The 20,799-nt window shown below is 48.0% G+C and overlaps 1 protein-coding gene across 4 annotated transcripts in view; it reads left to right on the top strand.

Moving 5' to 3' along the window:
- Nucleotides 1-20,799, top strand: part of GGTA1 (glycoprotein alpha-galactosyltransferase 1 (inactive)) — a 103,165-nt gene that overhangs the window by 73,706 nt on the left and 8,660 nt on the right. For all 4 annotated transcript variants that reach the window (XM_075560433.1, XM_075560431.1, XM_075560432.1 and 1 more), the window contains 4 exons: nucleotides 4,212-4,300; nucleotides 9,290-9,325; nucleotides 12,467-12,532; nucleotides 14,104-14,196. In XM_075560433.1, coding sequence (XP_075416548.1) covers nucleotides 4,221-4,300; nucleotides 9,290-9,325; nucleotides 12,467-12,532; nucleotides 14,104-14,196 — 275 coding nt within the window. In that variant the 5' untranslated portion in view covers nucleotides 4,212-4,220. The remainder of the gene's footprint in view (nucleotides 1-4,211; nucleotides 4,301-9,289; nucleotides 9,326-12,466; nucleotides 12,533-14,103; nucleotides 14,197-20,799) is intronic.

The following is a 20,799-nucleotide window of genomic DNA, read 5'->3' as shown; positions in this document are numbered from 1 at the left end:
TTTTATTTAAATATTTGTAATCACCAAATTGAGAACCTTATACATTCTTTAAAGGCATTTTCCTGGTAGTTCTAGAATGCTTTACAGAAGATTGTAAAACTATGAAACTTGAGACGAGAATCAAGTTAAATGAAAGTAGTTCATCCGTTGATATTATTTTTATTTTCTAAAAATTATTTTATTGGGGCTCTTACAAATCTTATAACAATCCATCGTTCAATTGTATTAAGCACACTTGTACTTAGGTTGCCGTCAACATTTCCAAAACATTTTCTTTCTACTTGCGCCCTTGGTATCAGCTCCTCTTTTTACCCCCTCCCTTGTGAATCCTGATCAATTACAGATTGTTGTTGTTATTTTGTGTCTTACACTGTCTGTGTCTCCCTTCTAAGAAACCTGGTTTAAAAGAATCGGAAAACAGCCAGTCACCTTAAGGGGCACATTTCAGTGTTACTCCCATTTTTTTGTATCCATTCACTGAACATTTATTGAGGGTCTCCACCTCTGTGTGGACCCTTGGGATTCAAGGTCGAATAAGACACAACTGCTGCATTTAGGAAGCTCACAGGTAAAAGGGATGGAGCTGTATGCAGATGTTATCATGAGAGGCACTTCCTAAAGCCATGTGAATAGAATGATGGGGAACCTGAGAGGAAAATGGGACTCAGCTGGTGGTCAGTGGCAAGTTGGGGGTGGGATAGGGCTTCACAAAGGCAAAAAAAGAGAAAAAGTCCACTGTGGTCCAGGGCCCCCGTGTACGTGTCCTCAAAGACACTCTGGTCAGGCAGGATTTTCCAAGAGCTTAAATGAGATTTCTCAGGACCTATTCAAAGACATCCTTTCTTTGGAATGTTTGGCTCCAGGTCCCAGGTCTTTGCTTCCGAGTCTCCTCCCTACAGTGCCTCTCCTCATTTCCTCTTCTATCCTCCTTCTGAGTGGTGGCGTGTTCAGCGCAGGGCCCCCTTTCTTTCTTGTTTCTTTCTCATTGTCTTCCCGAGGAGTCACATCCACTCTCTTAGCATGAACACCTTTCAGGTGGGCAACTCTTCAACTTGCTTGTCTGGTCCACATCCCTCTGTTGAATTCCAGGCTTGAAAGGGCACTTGTCTACTGGGACATTCTCCAGGCAGGTGTTCACACACATCTCAACATTGGCATGGCCCAGATGGAACTCATGATTCTAATCCCCCAAGTCTGTCCCCCCTCTGTCGCATGTGACCCATCTTAGGAAATGTTCCTACTATCTACTCAAACAGATGCTTGCTTAGTCCCCCTCCAGCAATCAGCTTCTCTCTTATCTCCTCTGACACCTTTCTAACACACGCCATTCCATCTGCCGACTCACCTTCTCCTGGTTTTGCCATTCACCTTCTTCCCATGCTCCAGATGCCAGAGAGATCTCTGGGCATCACATTGGGTCCCGTCACACTCTGTGACTCCCTCTCTTCATTTCCACACCCAGCACTCCCTCTTACTGTCTACCACCACCATGGCCCCTTTCTATTAGGCACAGCAACAGTTGAGCTTGGAGAAGCTCCGCATTGTTCAGCATTGTGTGTGTTGTTTTCTAACATAAAAAGGGTGGGTTGGGTTGGGTTTTTCCCTGTGGCGGATGGCAGCTGCTGCTGCTGTGGCTGAGTGCCGTCAAGCCGATTGCGACTCATAGAAACCCCGATGCACAACACGACAAAGCACTGCCCGGCCCCGCGCCTTCCTCGCAGTGGTTCCCATGCTTGAGTCCGTGGTTGCAGCTACTGTGCCAATCCGTTTCACCGATCGCCCTCCTCTTTTTCTCTGCCCCTCTGCTTTACCAAGCACGATGTCCTTCTCCAGGGACCGGCCTCTCCTGACAACATGTCCAAAGCACGGGAGGCTAATCCAGTGGTTCTTAACCTTCTTAATGTCGTGACCCTTTAATTCAGTTTCTCATGTGGTGGTGATCTCCAACCATAAAATTATTTTCATTGCTAATTGATAACTAATTTTGCTACGGTTATGAATCATAATGTAAATATCTGATATGCAGAATGTATTTCCATTGTTACAAATGGAATATAAAGCATAGTGATTAATCACAATTATTTTCATTGCTAATTTATAACTGTAATTTTGCTACGGTTATGAATCATAATGTAAATATCTGATATGCAGGATGTATTTCCATTGTTACAAATGGAATATAAAGCATAGTGATTAATCACAAAAATAATATGTTGGCGATACCAGAAGGGTGGAGTGGCAGTACCAGGAGGGTGGAGTAGCGATACCAGGAGGGTGGAGGGAGGGTGGGATAGAAAGGGGGAACCAATTACCAGGATCTACATATAACCCCCTCCCCGGGGGGTCCAACAACAGAAAAGTGGGTGAAGGGAGACTCAGTATAAGACATGACAAAATAATAATAATTTAAAAATTATCAAGGGTTCATGGCTACGGTGGGGGGGGGGGTAGGGAGGAGAAAAATGAGCTGATACCAAGGGCTCAAGTAGCAAGCAAATGTTTAGAGAATGATGATGGCAACAAATGTGCCTGACACAATGGATGGATATATGGATTGTGACGAGTTGTAGGAGCCCCGAATAAAATGATTTAGAAAAACCCAATAAATATTGTGAAATATTTATTTCTAATGACAAATAAATGAAATTTTGTCTTGAAGCATGGTGTAGCATGGGTAAGAGTCTTCAGGCCGAGTACTCGTATGTGGGTGGACCTGCCTGGAGACGGATAGAGGAGTGGTGTCTCAGTTCCTAAGACCATCGGAAATGTGTGTTTTCCTGTGGTCTTAGGCGACCCCTGTGAAAGGGTCGTCTGACCCCCACGTGGGTCACAACCCACAGGTTGAGAAGCGCTGGTCTGTGAAACAGTCTCATCCTTTTTTGTCCCATGTCCATCCCTTAGGACTCACCTGTAAAGACGCCCTTTCAGAGAGGCCTTGCCTGGCCACTGAAAGGAAACAACTTCCTGCCCTGACATGCTCAACAGGCAAGGGAGCTTCAGAGTCCATGGAAAAGTCCTCTATCCTTTCATTTCATTTTTTCCAAGAACTTTTTGATGCCCCCTTTGTAGAGGCCCTCCTGCTTTAACCGTACAGCAATCAAGAGGTCCAGGTAGGGTGCTGTGAGCACCAGGTGTTTGCTTGTGGGTGAAGCTGGAAAGTTAGGGGGGCCTCGGTGGTAAATGGCCCAGGGATGCTTTCTCAAGAGTTTGGGGCACACAGTTAAGTATATCAAGGGCATCAGGCCAAAAGAATGGAGTGGTTCTTTGAAGTCACATGCAGAGAGAGAGATACGGCAGTCTGAGTTGTGAGGCAGCTGGAGCCCATGGGAACCCATTGTAGCTTGGATGGGAAAAAGGTAAATTCCTGGCAAAGCCATGCGGCTCTATTGACCTCTGTCCACAGCAGACACCACAGTCCAATGGGATACGTACAGAGGTAGACACTGCCTGTAGTCTATCCAAATGCAGTCTCTCTGAGCCTCAAGTGGCCTTAGCAGCCTTTCCAACACAGCAAACCCTCTCCAGCACAGTAGGACCTGGGAGAGTCAGACTCCCCAGGACTGCCATGGTTTGCTGGGTCTCAAAAAGCCTCCTTCCTCTGGCTGGGCGCATTCTTATCACTTTTTCCATCACATACTCTTAGTGGAAAATATTGTAGATTTTCGTCTCTGACAGATTTCTATCTCACGCAGGTTCCAGTTTTTACTGTGGTTGAATTGACCTAATTTGCCAGTGAGTGTCTGCACTCTTTAAGGTAGAAAACTCTCACGCTCTAGTTAAATATTCATCAATGTCTAGAAGGCAAATGTTTTGAGAATGACGGTGGCGACAAATGTACATATGTTCTTCATACAATGGATAGATGGATGGATTGTGATAAGAATATTATGAGCCCCCCAATAAAATGATTTATAAATAAATAAGTAAATAACTGGTGTGGGGGGGGGGAGTAAAAATGCAACTGAAAAGCTCAGGAATAATCTCATGTTTTATCAATTAATATAATTCAGTCCTTTGTTTCATATATTTTGAAGCTTTGCTAACACATGCCCAAGTATTTTATTTACAATTAAAGTATGATTTTAAATATATAAAAACATCGACACATCTTTTTAGAGAGGATATGGGGATGGCTCTCGCTATGAGAACCCCTACCTCAGTCTGGATTCCACTCACTTAATCTCCTTTGTCCCTCTCTTCTTCCTTTCCAGGAGAAAATAATGAATGTCAAAGGGAAAGTGGTCCTGTCAATGCTGTTTATTTCGACTGCAATCGTTGTGTTCTGGGAGTATATCAACAGGTAATTGTGAAACATGATGAACTTATGTGGACAAAAGTCACAACTCAGATCTACTCGCATCAGCTGAGTCACCGTGCTGAATGAAAATGAGGGTTAAGTGACATTCGAAATAAGGGATTCCACCCTTCCTGTATACTCGGGAGCTGGCTGTCTTTAGTCACGAGTTCTCCCAGGAACACTAGCGAATCGCATCATCTTTCCCATGACGTTCCCAATAGCTCGGCTTTCATACTGTCCTAGAGCAATATCAGGAGAGCAGCTTCAAGTAGACGCAACTGAGGTTTATTAAGGGCTAGAGACCGTCTGGCCTGGAAACACATGCAAAGTCACCGAGTGAGCACGGCCACTCCGCTGGACAGTGAGGGAAAGAACACTTGCAGACAGTCGGAGCAGGAGCTAAAAGCTCCGGAATCCTTATTGGCTGAAAGCTAAGCAGGAGGGTCACAGCTTCTCAGGAGATCTAATAGCAAAGACTTATCAAGAGCGATCACCTGCTTGGGTAAGGGCGCATAGCTGCAGCACACCTGCTCTGCAGGTAATTGCAGGACGGTCACAGGGCAGTGGAGGGATGGTTTGTTGGTGGTGTTTTCAGGTGGTCTGCTATGAAGTTTGCTTCCCGGATCCTGCCTGTCCCTGCGGGTCCCAGGTGAAGACTCAATGGGAAGGCTGTGCATGAAGCTATCACATCTGGCATCGAAAGGTCCTCTGGACTAGATTGTGATGTCCACGTGCCTGCCAGGGCTCAGCGAAAAAAAATGTTGCCCTTAGGGTCAATGGTGAGGTCGGCATCAAGGTCAGAGGAACTGCCTTTAGAAAGCCACTCTTAAACCCCCACAGGGGCACATTCTAGACTCGTGTCCAGGTTTTGAGACGGGGTGCAGGCTCTGCTTCCAGACGGCTCTGTCTACACACACCGGGCACTTTTGATCTTTACACTTTCAGACAGTACTTTGGTAGTTTGAGGCGAGTGGTTCAGGGACAATGAAGTCAAATGAAGCCCAACATGCATTTGAATATAACTGTAAGATCAGGTCTGGAAACTGGCTTAAGGAAATTCTGATAAGAATCCACAAGAAATCCACCCAAACTTTTGCAATCCCCAAAATTTTTGCATAGTTTAAAAGAGCAACTAAAATAGTTGGCTTTTGCTACAGAAAACACTGAGTCACGGGTGATTCTTTTTTGCCTGGCTAAAGAATTTTGGGCGGATTAAACTCTCAGAAGCAAAATGAATGAAATGTTTCTGAACTGCAACCTCACTGGTGATTCTCCTGGATACAGGAGCTTAAGGAAGCAGCTCTAGAAATGCGTGGACTCAGAAGGCATGAGGAGGCCAGAGGCATGAGGACTAAGAGGCATGCGGAAGGAAGCTCGGCTTTTACGTTCACTATACAACGAAGGAGGGTGTTAGGTTGGGTCCTCCAGAGGAGCAAAATTAATGACACGTGTCTGTGTTGAATAAAGAGGTGCATGTCGAGACATGGCTTATACAATTGTAGAAATAGGTTCAGGCAGTCAAGTTCCAGTCAGACTTCTCCTGATGAACCGCAAGCAGAATGAAAAAGCCAAGCCGGCAGGGAACACAGGCTGGTGAATGCAACGTTCCAACGTCAGCCAAATGAATCCACGATCAGTAGTCTGGTGACAGCTCCTGGGATCGGCAGGCTGGGCAACAAGAGATTGAGGCACTAGACACAAGATCCAGCTCTGGCAGAAGGCAAAGGGCCAGAAAGAGGAGCTGACTCTGTTCAGTCTCTCTAACTTGTGCCAAAGGGCTTATGGCACCAAGGAGGTGGATCGTTTGAGCTCTGCCTTACCCGTGTCCAGAGTGTCTAGTTGACATGCTCCCTAATCATCACAAGAGGGTGAACTGACTTGCCTTGGCATTTATGCCATGATGCGTCTCTATGGCCTGCCTTTCCACTGGAACGCATCTTTCAATTCAGACATTCTAGGGTCCAATGTGACATTGGGAGAGGACCTAACCATTTAGGCTGCAGCAGCAGCAGGAGGAGAAGGAGGACGAGGAGGAATCCTGGAGCTGGTCATCCCCAGGATGCTGCACTGGTCTACCTATTTCTACTATTGCCATTTTGTTTCATTAGGAACAACTCATTTTAAGAAAAACTTTCTACAAGCTAGAGAGAGTGTGGCCAAGTTGATGAGGGGTCTGGAATTGATGCAACTGGGGGTCCTTAGATGGAATCTACTCGGTGGCAGTGAGGTTTGGGGTTTTTTTTAGGGGGGGGGCAGGGACATAGATGATTCCTAAGGGTACAGGATTAGAAGAAAGGTCTTCAACAGTCTGTCGTATGTAGATGACACTACCTCATCAGTATGGATTGAAGCTCAAGATAAAGGAAACAAAACCCTTACAACTGGACCACCAAACAGCACCGTGAGCAATGAGGTCACAGATGGAGGCTGTCAAGGATTTTGTTTCCCTTGGATTCACAGTCAGTGCCCACGGAAACAGCCGTCAGGAGATCGTGTGCATCGGAAAAATCTGCCATGCAGGACCTGGTTAAGATATTAAAGTACCAGGGTGTCATGTTGAGGGCAAAAGTGCACCTGACCCACGCCATGGCGCCGTCACTGCTTCATCCCCATGGGAGAGCTAGACAAGGGATGCGGAGGAGCGCACAGAGGGTTTAATGGGAGCGTACAGAGGGCTTGATGGAGCCGTGTGAACTGTGGGGTGGGGTAGGGGGCATCTTAAAAGTGCCACGTCTGCTAGAAAACACCTAAACCACAGTCCCTGTCTTGGAGGAAGTCTAGCCAGATGGATAGGCTTCATCTCATGCACTTCGGACATGTTGTCAGGAGAGACCCGTCCCTGGAGAAGGACAGCATGCTTGGTCAAGGAGCGGGGCGGTGAGGAAGGCCCTCAAGGACACGGGCTGACACTGTGGCTGTCCCCACGGGTGCTCAAGCTGAGGATGGCTGGGCACCAGGCAGTGTTTTGGCCTGTCGTGTATAAGATCGCTATGGGTCAGAACTGACCCAATGGCACCTATCAACTTCGGAGCTGCAGACATAGAGACTACAGCGATGCCTCAACAGCGACTTGAAGATCTTCTGCTTCATTTCCCAGGACTCCTTCCTGGGCTACTTGCCCTGCGCTGAGTGCTGCAGCGGTGTATCATGGGAACCCAGTAGAAGCCCTACCTTCATGGGTTTATGATCTAAATGGGACAGTGTGATGTGTGCATACAGAAGAGGTGGCCCCGCCTCAGCTCCAAACACTGGACTCTTCTAACGCGCAGCCCTAAGGCTGCTGACTTTGGTGGCTTTTTTCAATATCGGGGCAGAGTTGAATGCACCCATCCATATTCTTTGACTTTGACTAGGCTTTATCCCAGGAGAAAAATGAAGCTTTCTACTCCCATAAAGAGTTACAGTCTCGGGAGCCCCCAGGATCAGTTCTACCATGTCCTGTAGGGTCACTAAGAGTCAGAATGGACTAGATGGCTGCGATGAGGCTTTTTGTGCCAGCCACGCCCCTACATCTACTCTGGCAGTCTGTTCTCCAGGAACCTTGTTTAGGTGCAAACACATCTCCCTTCCACTGCTTAAAACCCATTGGGGTGAAATCCCCCAACAAGCCTTCCCTCAGGATTCTTCTCTTTTATATTGCATAGTGTGTGCTCTTCCAAGAACGTTTTCCCTTCCCACCCTTCCCTGGGGGACCTCCTTTCTCCCCTAGATCTCACCTAAAGCATGACCCCCTCCTCTAGGAAGCCTTCCGGGTTTCCCATCAAGTGCTCACAGTTAGTTACTGAGGCCTTCTCTTTGTAGCATGTCTTGGAGTTTTATGTGCTCACGAGCAATGTGATTATCTGAGTAGAGCCGGCATCCCTTTGGAGCAGCGGTTCTCAACCTTCCTAATACCGCGACCCTTTCATGCAGTCCCTCATGTTGTGCTGACCCCCAACCATAGCATGATTTTCATTGTCACTTCATCACTGTCATTGCGCTACTGTTATGCATCGTCATGTAAATCTCTGATAGGCAGCATGTATTTTCAGTGTTACAAATTGAATATAATTAAAGCATAGTGATTGATCACAAAAACAATATGTAATTATATACTGTGAAATATTTATTTTAATTACCAATAAATGAAATGTTGTCTTGAAGCATGGTATCGCATGGGTAACATTCTTCATACTGGGTACTCGTACGTGGGCGTATCAGCCGGTGGGCGGACCCTCCTCCTGGAGACGGATAGAGGAGCAGTGTCTCCGTTCCTAATATCATCAGAAATATGTGTTTTCTGATGGTCTTAGGCGACCCCTGCGGAAGGGTCGTTCAACCCCCAAAGGGGTCGCGACCCACAGGCTGAGAACCACTGCTTTAGAGCGTAGGATGGGGACTGACCCTCTGCCAACATAGCACATGTCATCGCATGCCTGCTCAGCAACTATGTGTCGAATGACTAAGTGGGGGCGGTCGCTTTGAGGAGTCTGTGTGTTCACGAGCCCAGCCTTGTCGGTTCCTGCACACAGACTTCAGTGGTTGAGGAGATGCCTGCTGGGGCTGCGGACAGCTGAGCTGGAGGGGGCCCTAGAGCGCATGGTCACTACCACTACATGTTCTGGAGCGAGGTGGTTTTCCCAGCCTGGGCAATTGGTGTCCGCATCCTGATTAGGTAGCAAGAGCGGACCCACCTGGATAGTCACTTCTCCTCAAAGAAGCCACCTTAGGGCAGGAGTTAGCAGTCATTTTTCTAATCATGATATGACGTTGTTCGGAGACCACCTTCCCAACCATTGTGCTGGTGAATCTTAAGGTGACTGCTCCCAGAGCACCTTTCCACTCTCCCTGTTGTCTTTGATAATGTCTCGAAGGAAGGCTGGAGCCTGGGAGTGGCTGAGACCCCAGACCCAAGCTCGAAACTCAGCCTGTGCTTCAATTATACTGGTTTCAGAATAGCTTTTCCCCCCCAGAATTAAAAGTAATATGATTTTTTTTCTTGTTTGCTTCTAGCCCTGAAGGCTCTTTACTGTGGCTGTATCACGCCAAGTAAGTACCCCTAGTTCTCGCTCTACTGTGGTCTGAGGAGCCCTGGTGGCACAGAGGGTCGCGAGCTTGGCTCCTGACCAGAAGGTGCCTTGCACACACCAGCTGCTCCCTGGGAGGAAGCCGGGTGGTCTGCTCCCATCGAGGAGGCAGCCTTGGACACTGGAGGGAGCGATGCTCTGGAGTTGCCAGAAGTTGGAGTCAACTCTAAGGCAATGGGTTTGCTTTTCTGATCTGTACTGCTATCTGTGTGTGTGTGTGGGGGGGGGGGAGGGTTGGGTGGCATTTTCCATCCAACACTGTGCGATCGTTTCATGTCACTCACTGCCACCCCCTCAATGTCGCAGCACTCGCCCCACTGCCTCCCTGACTCCCTTATTGCCACACGTCCTTCCCGGCCCCGCCCTGCCTCTGGGCTTTATTTATGTTGCCCTTTTGGTCTTGGGTGGCTCATTGGTCTGAGGATACATTCTCATGAGTGGTGGTTTGTATTTTTTTTAATCAAGGTACAGGCCTATTTTTCTGTATAGGCCTGTTTTTCTGTTGAAAGTTGGGGCCCCAGGGAGGGGTGGTGGGGATGATGGTTGTGGTAGGTTCCACATGGGAAGCACAGGGTCCTATCGGCCTCTCAGAACAATGAGGCTGGTCCTTGTTATAATTTTGAATTTTGTTCAACATTTTTCCCTAGTCTGGCCAGGACCTTTTTGTCCCATTCAGAACTATCAGTAGTGGTGTCTTGGCACCTTCGAATTTCTCTAGTCTCTGGCTAGTGGAGGCTGTGCTTTGTGGGGCCCATTAGTGCTTTGGACTTACTGTCTCCTTGTGCCTTTGATGGTCTCCACTCTCTTCTACTCCAGGCATGGAGAGACCAATAGATACATCTAAAATGGCCCCAGTCATTGCTACCCAGCAGCAGAGTAAGATGTAGAATAATGTCTTTGTGAGCTGTTGCACCAACTGACCTTGATGTTCCCCGAGGCCATGGTGATTCAGTCCGGCTTCCCAAAGCCCAGAGACTCACTCCTTCAAGGTTTCTGGTTAAGACATTTTCATAGTTGTGCACCTGTATACTGTACCATACACATGGATGCTTTTGCAGCACGTGTAAGTACATATGTGGAACTTTCCGCTGCTGCTGTTTCTATGTACACTTGTGAGTGTAGTGCTGTTTGCCTTCTCATGCCTCTGCAGTCCATTCGTCATACAACTGCCAGTGATCAAGCCCAGGTCAAACACAGGGAGACACGGATAGGTGGATAGGATTCTCAGAGCTCCAGACCCTAGTCCTCCCGTCCCTGCAGACTTCCCTCTGTTCACCGTACATGTTTTGGGGTCCTGGTTTCACATTCAAGGTGTCTTTAAAGTGATAACATTGGGAAGACATTCCCATTTCACTGGTTTGAAATAACCTTGATCTGCCCATGATATGTTGTGTAAAGACCATGCCAGGCATTTCTCTGGCATTAAGGATCAGGAGGAGCCCTGATGACATCATCATTATGCCTTGGGCTACTACCCAGGAGGTCAGCAGTTGGAAGCCACCGGCTGCTCCCAGGGAGAAAGACGAGGTTTTCTACTTCTGTAAAGAGTTACAGCCTCAGAAACACACAGGGCAGTGCTACCCAACCCTGTAGGGTCACTATGAGTGGTTTCTTTTTTAGTGAAGGATCAGGAAAAAGTTTGGAGTCTCTTGATGAACTAGTGTGCATCCTTTGAAAATTTTTAATAACAAAAATAATTTATTTTTTTTAAGACAGTGAAGACATGATTTTCTGATTTGGGCCTTCATTTCCAGAAAGCTCAGAACAAAGTGTTGTCCTTACCTGCCTTTATTTTCCCCTGCTTCCGTTTCTGATAGCATTCATCCCTGGTGTTGAATTCTGCCTTTTATGGTCGCGTGCCTTGGGGCCTTGGAAACTTGCTCAAATCCACCAGCTGTGAAAGAAATGAAAGTCGAAGCTTTATTCTCATACAGCGGCTGGGATGACCCAGGCTATAGGACAGCATCTACCTGAGTGTCTAAATAGATGTCTTTCTTGTTGCTCCCTTTGCTTTGTATTCTTGTGGGGTTTCCCTGTTTATTACACCCACACATTACTTTAAAGCACAAGCCATCTCAATCATATCTTGGAAGCAGAGGGACTTGATAGTAAGAATCTTCAAGTTATGGTATCTGTTCCTAAATCATCCCAACACCTAATTTGGCCAACGGAAGAGCTGCATTCCCCATCTGCCTTCATGTGTTACTCTTCTCTGGAAGGGCCTTGGCTTGTAGTGGTTCTCACAGGGAGAGGATGGAACGGTCCACACGTGGAGGGCCAGGGTGACTTCTGACTTTCCTGAGCTTCTGGTTCAGGGACCCTCGGGCTTTCAGATTAGGTCTCTGCTGAACTTTAGGCAATGTGAATTTTCCCATGTCAGCAAAAGCAGCCATTAAAAAATATATATACATTGGTTGATTATTAAAACAAGTTTTTATAGTCATTTCCAGCTTATAATGCTCCTGTGTTATAAGAGCTTATAATGCTCTCTACATGTTACGTCTATTGTTATGAACTACACATTTCAATTGAGAAAATTGAGACTCAGAGAGGGACAGTGACCCACCACAGTCACACAACTAGTAAATGAGAGAGCCGGGACTCGGGCGATGTCCTCAAGGTTTCCATCCCCTTCATCCTTCTGTTTTTCAACGTTCCTTCCGGCAGGGTTCCCAGGAGGAGCTGAGAACTAGCTCTTCGCATATGGGGACCATCAGGAGCTTCAAGTTTCTTCTCTTTCACTTCAGTGACAACAGCTTTGCTTCTGTCTATTTCATGGACTTTCTTTCTTCCATAACAGAAGTCTTCTGCTATTAAAAAAAAAAAGGGAGCCCTGGTGGCGCAGTGGTTGTGCATGGGGCTGCTAACCACAAGGTCAGCAGTTCGAAACCACCAGCCTCTCCTCGGGAGAGAGATGGGGCTTTCCACCCTGTAAAAAGTTACAGTCTCAGAAACCCACCCCACCATCTCCCAGAGGGTCACTTTGAGTCGGCTTCGACTCTAAGGCAGTGGTTTGGGGCCATAAAAAGTTTGAACATCCCCACCCCATTTTGGGAAGGTGACATTTTCTGAAAATGTCTGTGATCTTGTTTTTCTTTCTTAGGAACATTGACGTTGGGGATGGCAGCACTCACCCAGGCTGGTGGTTTCCCAGCTGGTTTAACAATAGGTAAGGCAATTGGATAGCTTCCGCTTGTCCCCCCACCTAATGTTTCTGAAGAGTCCAAGTAGAAGGGTGCCCCGGGCCTGACACGCTCAATCACTCATCTTTCTTGCTCATGGAAATCACAGGGGGAACCTGACTAGCACATTTGAAGTTTCCCGACCCTGACCCAGTTAGCATGGGGTTGAAGTTCAGGCTGAAGTTCACACGGCAAGAAAGACAGTTAAACAAACAAACAGAAACGTTCTCATGAGTATGATTTTATCAACCTTCCCTCACCCTCTAGAACAGTGGTTCTCAACCTGTGGGTCTCGACCCCTTTGCAGGTCCCAGGACCCTTTCACAGGGGTCGCCCAGTTCATCACAGTAGCAAAATGACAGTGATGAAGTAGTAATGAAAATGATTTTATGGTTGGGGGGTCACCACAACATGAGAAACTGTATGAAAGGTTGACAGCATTAGGAAGGTTGAAAACCACTGCTCTAGAAGAACGAAGGGTCCTTGGGACTTGGAAGGGTAATGAGAAAAGGGAGTATGGGATCTTTTTGTCAGAACAAAAAGGGTTTTTTTTGTTGTTGTTTTTTTCTTTTTTTTATATTTTATTAGGGGCTCATACAACTCTTATCACAATCCACGCATATACATACATCAATTGTATAAAGCACATCCGTACATTCTTTGCCCTAATCACTCTCAAAGCATTTGCTTTCCACTTAAGCCCTCTGCATCAATCAGGTCCTCTTTTTTCCCCTCCCTCCCCACTCCCCCCTCATGAGCCCTTGATAATTTATAGATTGTTATTTTGTCATATCTTTCCCTATCCGGAGTCTCCCTTCCCCCCCACCCCGTCTCTGCCATTCATCTCCCAGGGAGGAGGTCACATGTGGATCCTTGTAATCAGTTCCCCCTTTCCAACCCACTCACCCTCCACTCTCCCAGCATCACCCCTCACACCCCTGGTCCTGAAGGTATCGTCCACCCTGGATTCCCTGTGCCTCCAGCTCCCATATGCACCATGTACAACCTCTGCCCTATCCAGTCCTGCAAGGTAGAATTTGGATCATGGTAGTTTGGGGGAGGAAGCATCCAGGATCTGGGGGAAAGCTGTGTTCTTCATCCATACTACATCGCACCCTGACTAACCCATCTCCTCTCCTAAACCCCTCTATGAGGGGATCTCCAGTGGCCGACAAATGGGCCTTGGGTCTCCACTCTACACTTCCCCCTTCATTCACTATGGTGTATATACACACACACACACACACACTGTGTATACACACACACACACACACACATATATATCTTTTTTTGCATGATGCCTTATACCTGGTCCCTTTGGCACCTCGTGATCGCACCGGCTGGTGTGCTTCTTCCATGTGGGCTTTATTGCTTCTGAGCTAGATGGCTGCTTGTTCACAGAACAAAAATTTTGATAAAGAAAAGTTTCTTTCTCCAGCCAGTTTGCTTGTACGGGTTCTCTGTCCATGAGCATATTTTAACTAACTGTCCCCTGACTGCGTAGACATCCCAGGCCATCCGCCCTGCCTCACTGTGCTTGCTTTCTCTTCATACGTAGGAGCCACAGTCACCAACAAGAAGAGGAAGACACAGACGGTGGAAAGGGGAAGGAAGGCGAAGAGCTTCGGCTGTCAGACTGGTTTAAACCATAGTAAGAAACAAGAAGCTGTCCCATAAACACTACAACCATTGCTCAGCAAGTGGGGGCTGTGAAGATGTTAGAGCCATGGAAAACCTTCTTGATTTGAAAGAGCTTCAGTACATATTAGACATTTAGTTTGGATGAGAATCTGAGAGTCTGCTTCTTTTGACCCAAATGCTTCAGCAACGTAATGATTCGGACCCTGATTAGCCAATGGCAGCAGATGAATCACAAAATACTGGGGTAGGGAAGACCCTGAGAAGTCGCAGGGAATTGTGGAAAGCCACAGAACTGGGGTCAAGCCAGGGAAGTTCTATAAAATAGGAACGGTGGTAAAAATCACTCAGGCCATACATTTGTTAGTTAAACATGCATGTGATAGCTGTTTATCAAAGTCCTATTATGCGCCGGCACAGTGTTTTCCAAACTACTGATCACTACCCACAAGTTAGTTCAAAGGTGAGCTTAATGTGCTAAAGGTAACTTAAAAACAACAGCAACACAGAAAATCAGAGAGTATCACATGAAGAATCAAAGTGTTGTTTACTGAAAATTGTGTTTTTGATGTGTATATATATGTATGTATATACACGTGTTAGGTTCTGATGTAAAATGATGCTGTGCTAGGCATTGGATTAGGCACAAAAGATAGAACAAACTGATCAATATGGTTATGCACAAGAAGCTCAAGATCTTATAGGGCCAGTTGACATAAAACCAGTACTTGCTAACACTGGTGACATTCAATCACCCCAGCGTAGAGAAGGATATGGTTCGGGGGGTGAGTCGGCAGGTGCTGTAATTCCTGAAAGAATGATGGTTGGTCGCGCCATTGACCAGGAAAGGGAAATGAGGAAGGGACGCAGGTCTAGGAGTGGGAGAGGGGCTGTGCTCCAGTCCAATGTGCTCACGTGGAGGTGATGTGGGGCATCTGGGTGGAAAGTCACAGGGCTCCCCTGAGCTTAGTGGAAGGTATGGGCTGGGCACATGAGTTGGGAAGGCACCAGGGTCCAGGAAACAGTGGGATCTGCCGGCTAGAAAAGATCTGACATGAATTGTCTGACACAAGTATTGATCGTGCTGGTGGAGGCAGACACGTTTGAAAGGGAAACTGAGTAGGAGCAGCCGTAGAGGAACTAGGGTCCATTCCGTTATGGGTGAGATTAGGGTCTGGAAAGACTGAATATGTTTTCGGCAAGTTCTAGTATTGTCTGGGGGTGGGGGTCAGGATGGCAGTTTTGATCTGCCACGTGTACAGAATCATGCAACTAACAGGACAGCAGGAGCAGCCTCTGTGAGATATGAAACCGTCACTATAAGTGTAAAGAGATGGGAACACTTTTAGTTTGCTGAACCCCTTAGATGGAGGTGTGAGATGCCCCAAGGAACAGGCTAGGTAGACCAGAGACAGTGAGCAAGTTCTCTTCTGGGGGGCAGTGTCAGTTTGATGGGGACTGTCCTTTGCTGAGCAGGACCTGGGAGACAGGGACCAAGCCTGAATCCCTAGCAGTGGAGGGGAGAGACAGCTCCTGACCAGCAGGCATTGCTCTTTTCGCTCTGTGTTGTACAAGACTCCGTTTCTCGGGCTAACAAATGGCGAGCAGATGTTTAAAGAACATTGGTTTGAAGAGGCACTAGGTTTAAGCCTTCTCAGAGCACCTTGGTGTATTTGCTACATCGATGAATGAACAAGTAGATATGTTTTTATAGAAGTGATGTCATGCTGCATTTCATTTCTGTAGAATGCCAAAGCATATTACACAATACGAAGTGGCTATCTCTCCACAACTGCCTTGCAGGATCTCTCGTCACGCATGCAACGACATTCTCTTAACTTCCCTTTTATGCCTCCCCTCGCAAGTCGCCTTTCTAGGGTCATCTCCCTCTTCCCCACCAACAGATAACAGTGTTTCTAGGGGTTATGTCCCACATCCTTGTTTGTCATGGAGACTATCTGGCAAGGTGCACTCCCACCCATTTCCATGGCTGAGATGCCTACGTTTAGAGCTTCACCACAACATTCTTTGGAGGCCTGTGCTCTAACTGCCTGCTTGACATCTGAATGTCTCATGTGACCCAAATGGATTTCTCAACTCCACCCTGTTCTGACCACCTCATTTCTCATCTCAGTAAATGGCCCAAACCAGGCTCCAGGTTGTTCAGAGTCATCCACCCCAGCTTATCAACAGGTTCTAGCCATTCTTCCACCGAATCATTTCTCACATCCTCCCACTTTTCCTCTCTGCCGCCCCTGCCCTGATTCACGTCGCCACCATCTTCTCTCCTCTGGATCCTGCCTCTTTCACCTATCGCATGACTCACGATATTTGCACACCTCCTCTCCTCACCCCGGGTACCACAATGTAACCGTAAATAAATACCTAGCATTTAAAGCTACACAAGAATCTAGTTAGGGACAGGTGTGGTTAGGGAGGCCCTGTGTGTGTGCATGCACCCTTCAGTGCACAGCCCATGGGTCCCGGTAATGAAGCTGCATGGACTGATGCACCACAGTTGGGGGTTATGAAAGAGCAGGAGTGGTCCTCGTAGAACTAGAACTTACCTAACTTCAGAGAAGATCCTATCAGTCAAGGTCAGCCCAAAGGTGATCCCTATGAGGCAGAGGTCAGACATGCTTTCACCTCGCCAACCTCTCTACCCATTCTGACACCCGCCATGCTTCCCATGGCTTCTCCCCTGCCCCTCCGGGTTTGGTCATCTCCTGCAGTGGCCACACAGGCCTCACAGAACAGGCCATCCTAACGGGCTCAGAATCAACTGACACCAAGTCAGGATCGAAATCAGGAAGCAGGCAGGCCAAGTCTCTCTTCCTCAGTGCAGAGCCGTCCTCTCTGCTCCTCTTGGCCCCCCAGGCTAGGCGCCCTGCTACGGGGCCCCTCCCTTGCGCTCACTGTCTTCGGAGCTTGAGCCCGAACATTCCAGTTCTTTTAGAAGGTTCTCTGCCGCTTCGCTGCTGCTTCTCTTCCTGCTTCTCTCGGTCACTGAAACAAAACTAAACTTCTGCGGGGTTTTCTGCTTAAATACATAAACTTCTCGTTCATTCCAGACACGACTCTAACCAGGAGTCCAATCCTCTCTCGATCTCATAATATTGAGAGACACGTCATTCTCATAATAGGACACAACGCCTCCCATCTTCATCATCCGTTGACCAATCCCTGCGAGGTGCATAAAAGGAACTTCTTAGCGTGTAGGTGGGGACATTTCTCAAGCGGGTTTTCCCAAGAATCAAGGCAAAAGGCCACTCACATAAAGTAATTCATTTCACCCCAAGGTGTCCTGAAGGCATTTGGGCATCTCTGGGGCTTTCCCATACTTCCCCTCCTTTTACAGACCCTTCTTGGTGACCTTAGGAGCCCTGGTGGTATAGAGGGTTATATGTTGGGCAGCTGACCCCTCTGTCAGCAGTTCGAAACCAGCAGCAGCTATTCAGGAAACACCCGAGGCTTTCTATCCCTCTAAAGCAGGGGTGCTCAACCTTCCTAATGCTGTGCCACCCTTTCATAGTTCCTCATGTGGTGTCTCCCAACCATAACATTGTTTTCGTTGCTACTTCATCACTGTCATTTTGCCACTGTTGTGAATCAGGCGACCCCTGTGAAAGGGTCGTTCGGCCCCCAAAGGGATTGAGACCCACAGGTTGAGAACCGCTGCTCTAAAGAGTCCCGGCCTCAGCATCCCACTGGGGCACTTCTGTTTTCTCTGACAGAATCGCTTTGAGTTGGAATTGGCTCCATGGCGGTGGGTCTGGTTCTCTTGGCTACCTCACATCTACGACTTGGTGACATTGTTATGTGTCATCGGGGAAGGCTAGCTCCGACCCGGGCAAGACTGGCCCTCTGTTCATCGTGCGTGGACTTGTCATCGCCATCTGCGTGGTCCCCATCTCATCTCCCTCCGTGCCTGCATTTCAGGCTGTTGTCTGGCTCCTTAGTCAGGGCCACTGACGTGTTGGAGGTGTCGGGGGAATTTAACAATTAACAGCTGGGAGATAGAGCATTTCCATTTTTAATTAGGAATTCATTTTTAATTGCTCTTGTTCCTTTTGCTCCTCGCTAAAAGGAGTCCTTCCCACTCAGGTATCCCAGATGGCCACTAGCTTTCAGATTCCAGCTTCCTAGAAGGGGTGAAAATGTGGTCTTACAGTTGACAGAGACGCAGGAGGCCAACCACCTGTCAGGTCTGGGAGAATCTCAAGGGACAGGGTGGTGTCTCATTTTTCCCATCGTGGCACTTGGCCTTTTTCCTGACACCAAGCAGAGATGTCTGATGTGCCCACTCAGAGAATGAAGGCCCGGCCTGGCCACTCCTCTAAAGACCTGGCTCCTGCTCCACCCTCGGGTTCTCTGTTTATAGAACAGGGACGATGACAGCTTCACAGGGTGGCTGTGAGGATCCAATGAGAGGAGAAAAGTTAAGACTCAGCCCCTGTGCAAAAGCTAAATGTGTTGCTTCTGAGCTGATTCCAACAAGTAGGACCAGGCGGACGGACCTACCCCACAGGGCTTCCAAGGTGGAAGCAGGCGACCACCTCTTCCTGCTGGGGAATGGTGGGCTCACTTGAGCCCCCAACCCTTTTGTCAACAGCTGAGAAGTTAACCGCCAGGCTGGCAAGGCTCCTTCCCTGGTGCGCACGCATGCGCACACACACGCACACACACACACACAGCCATCAAGTGATTGCTGACTCATCGTGACCCTGTAGGACAGTTCTGACTCATCCTGTGAGTTTGAAGCTGCAACTTTTTATGAGGCTAGAAAGGCCGGTCTTAATCCTGCGAGTGGCCCGTGGTTTTGAACTGCTGATCTTGGCGTTAGCTGCCCAGTGTGTAACCACTGGGTCACCAGGGCAGCTCTGTACATGTTAAATAAATGTACCTGCCCCTTTCCTTCCTTTTCTTCCCACTCCTTTAATTTCTTTCTTTTTATCTCTCCCCGTATCCGCTCTCTCTTTAATGTAAATGTCTTGTTCAAACACAGCTGACAGATTCAGCCAGGAAGCTGGACCAGAACTGCTCAAAGATCCTTGACCAGCTCAAATGCAGGAGTAGATGACAGAATGAGATGGTGACAGATGACAACAAGAGGAAGAGTATCCATTTAATTTCAGAAACAGCAGTTAATGGGAACATTAGCTCTGTGTGTGTGTGTGTGTTTATTTCGTTTGAAAGCCTGCCATTCAACAAAGCGAAAGGTTCCACTGACTCAAAGCACCACAGACGCTTCTTAACAAAACCCATCACTTATTACTGGCACTGATGAAGATGCTGCGGTCGCTTAGGGGAAATCGTGTCACCTTTAGATTAGGACAAATGTGGGTTGACCAGCACTTCATCTGCAAGAGTAAATTCTTATAAGTACACCCATCCAAGAAGCAATGTAGTGTGGCCCAGGGCAGGCATTCCAGAACTCTGGCCTCAAATCCCAGCTTTGCCCTGGACTGGCTGGGAGACCCTGGACAAGTTACAGGACCTCTCTGCATGGCGGTGTTCTCATCAGTTGAATGGAGGTCCAAATCGCACCCACCTCGGAGGAGTGAGCCAGGAGGGCTCAGCATTTCTTAGTGTCCATCCTTAGAAGCCAGCCGTGGGCCCTGGGTCAAATTAAAGAGCCTCTGTGAGCCTCGGCTTTTCCCATCTGTAGAACGGAGCTCGATGGAGCAGGGCCGGGCCAGGACTACACGGGAGAGTGCAGGTGAAGGCTCCTGCCGGGCTGAGGCCAGAGTCCCCGGGGAGCTCCTTTTGCCATCAAAGGCAACGGAGTGCTCCTTTGTTCTCTGTGCTGCAGGTGCATCTGGGGCATGCTTTAGACCCCCAATCTCGAATGTGACTTGAGGAAAGCATTGAGGCTTAAATAGGACAGAGTTGAGACAAAGACACATCATCCACATGAGGGAAACTATTAGCACGGGGTCCCAACGGAGCCCAATGGTTGGCTTAGCGACAGAGCTTTGAAAAGGACACGGGAGGGCAAAGGGAACTGCCTCACAGCATGATTGGCAGCAGATCAATACATCATAGTTGCAGGTGGGACTCTAGAAGCAGGGTCGGGGCTGTGGTAGGGACATGTATGTTGTGTTAGACAGAGGAGCTTATAAGATTAGCCCACGGTCTTCCAAAGAATGTAGTCAGGGTACAACTTCAGACTATGTGACCCCAGTGTGGTGATTTCTCTCAAGGACACACATCTAGGTAAGTCACTAAGGTAATGGAGGTAATTCGTTTTTCCTGAGAGCAAGACTGCTATGCCCCTGGTTAATAATCAGAAACAATTCTGTGGATGCTTTCAATCCGGGGGGGGGGGTGGATTTAGGGTGTTCACGGTCATCCTTCCCTAGCCTTCCGCAAACGGGGTGCTCAGAATTTATGCTGCCTCCTAGTGACCCTCTAGGACAGGGTGCCGACTCCCCTGTGGGTCTGAGACGGAAACTCTTTACAGGGATACAAAGCCTGTCTTTCTCCTGAGAAGCAGCTGCTGGTTACCAACTGTTGACTTGTGGTTAGCGGCTCACTGCACATTGACTCAATGGCAGTGAGCTTTCGTGGACAGGTGCTGCCAGCAGCACTCTGCGCAGCTGAGAGGGCCCCCACC

This window comes from Tenrec ecaudatus, chromosome 10, assembly GCF_050624435.1.
Source record: "Tenrec ecaudatus isolate mTenEca1 chromosome 10, mTenEca1.hap1, whole genome shotgun sequence".
Lineage (NCBI taxonomy): Eukaryota > Metazoa > Chordata > Mammalia > Afrosoricida > Tenrecidae > Tenrec > Tenrec ecaudatus.
The sequence above is the reverse complement of the archived record's forward strand: the minus strand, read 5'-3'. Positions and strand labels throughout refer to the sequence as shown.